The 1825-nt window shown below is 59.1% G+C and overlaps 1 protein-coding gene across 1 annotated transcript; it reads right to left on the bottom strand.

The window, feature by feature from the left end:
• Positions 1-203: 203 nt before the first annotated feature.
• Positions 204-1819, bottom strand: NOG (noggin). Its single transcript, XM_008072012.1, has one exon. The coding sequence runs from the start codon at positions 1587-1589 to the stop codon at positions 891-893; it is 699 nt and encodes a 232-aa protein (XP_008070203.1). The 5' UTR covers positions 1590-1819; the 3' UTR covers positions 204-890.
• Positions 1820-1825: the final 6 nt, after the last annotated feature.

The raw sequence follows: 1825 nt of genomic DNA, 5'->3' as shown, positions 1-1825 counted from the left end.
GGCGAAGACCGCGGGATGCTTAAGCGAGGGGTGAGAGAACACCCCCTCCACTCCCCCCAGTGAAAAACTCAGCAGTCACCTCCATCCGACCACGGAGGGGAGTCGAGCCCCTTACCCAACAGGGCGGTAGGCGCGGCGGCATCCCCTACCCGCCCCCTCCCACCGCCCCCCGCCCCCCATCAATCACCAACACAGAGAATCAGTGTCGAGCGCAGTCGGTTTTAGTGGTTTTCTTTAATCCTGCTCTGCACTTCTCTCTCATTTACTACACGGGATATTATCAAGAATAAATAGCAGATACTCTTAATTTACAATGATTAGTCATTCCATTTGTTCTTTATATTTACAATAACATTGAACTCTTATAGCTTCTTCGAGGTCCAAGGAAAACCAAAACACTTTCCGAAGAATGGAAAATAGCTTTTAAAAAGTCCTTCTACAAAAGTTCCCCCGTCTCTTTGTACTTTAAGAAAAAAATAACTTTTCCCCCCTGCTTCGCCATGCGAAGGGCACTGCAATATAAATAGCAGGTTAACATTATTAGCAACAACCAGAATAAGTCTCTCTTTTCTCTGTTCTTTTTTTTTCTTTTGCTTATTTTTTTTTAAAAATACAGTAGAAGCCGGTAACTTTTAACATATAATACTGACCTTTTAATAAGTAAATTAAAACTGAGACCGTATATACACACACATATACATTCCTACACAGTTAAACAGTGCATTACATGAACCAGAAAGCTAGGTCTCTGTAGCCAAAAAAAAAAAAAAAAAAAAAAAAGTTCATTGGAAAACCCTCGCTAGAGGGTGGTGGAACTGGTTGGAGGCGGCGCAGGGGGCGTCAGTGGGGATCCGTCAAGTGTCCGGGTGCGGGCAGGGGGCCCCCGAGTTCTAGCACGAGCACTTGCACTCGGAAATGATGGGGTACTGGATGGGAATCCAGCCGCAGCGCTGGCCCCCGCGCCGCTGACAGCGCCACCGCAGCACCGTGAGGTGCACGGACTTGGACGGCTTGCACACCATGCCCTCGGGCACGGAGCACGAGCGCTTGCTGAAGCAGCTGCCCACCTTCACGTAGCGCGGCCAGAAGCGGCTGCCCAGGTCGTTCCACGCGTACAGCACGGGGCAGAAGGTCTGCGACCACAGCCACATCTGCAGCCTCCTCCGCAGCTTCTTGCTCAGGCGCTGCTTCTTGCCCTGGGCCAAGCCCTCGGAGAACTCCAGCCCTTTGATCTCGCTCGGCATGGCCCCCGACGGCCGCTGCCGCAGCAGCTGGTCCAGCTCCGCCAGGTCCTCGACGCCCCCGGCCGGCCCCCCGCCCCCGCCGGGCCGGTCCTCGGGGGGCGAGGTGGCCATGAAGCCCGGGTCGTAGTGGCCCCCGAGCAGCGAGCGCAGCAGCGTCTCGTTCAGATCCTTCTCCTTGGGGTCAAAGATAGGGTCCGGGTGTTCGATGAGGTCCACCAGGGGCAGGTTGTCGCTGGGCGCCGGGCGGATGTGGAGGTAGTGCTGGCCGCCGGCCGGCGCCGCCCGCAGCCCCAGGACCACCACCAGGGCGTAGAGGGTGACCCCCAGGCTGGGGCCGCGCTCCATGCCTTCGTCCGCGTCCCCGGAGGCGAGCACGCCGAGCCCGCGGCGCCGCCGCGCTCCCCCGTCCCTCCGGAGGCGGCTCACCCGAGGCTGGGCAGGCGCAGGGCCGGCAGCATGAGCCGCGGGGAGAGCCCTTCGCGCAGCGCCGGCTCCCGGCGGGGCGGAGGGCGGAAGGCGCCCGAGTTGGCCGCGACTCCCCTCCCGGGGCTACTCGGGCCGGCGGCCGCGGCGGGGCATCC

The sequence above is a fragment of the Carlito syrichta genome, unplaced genomic scaffold, assembly GCF_000164805.1.
Source record: "Carlito syrichta isolate Samal-C Ts95f unplaced genomic scaffold, Tarsius_syrichta-2.0.1 Scaffold314811, whole genome shotgun sequence".
NCBI lineage: Eukaryota > Metazoa > Chordata > Mammalia > Primates > Tarsiidae > Carlito > Carlito syrichta.
This window is presented reverse-complemented; position numbering and strand designations above follow the sequence as displayed.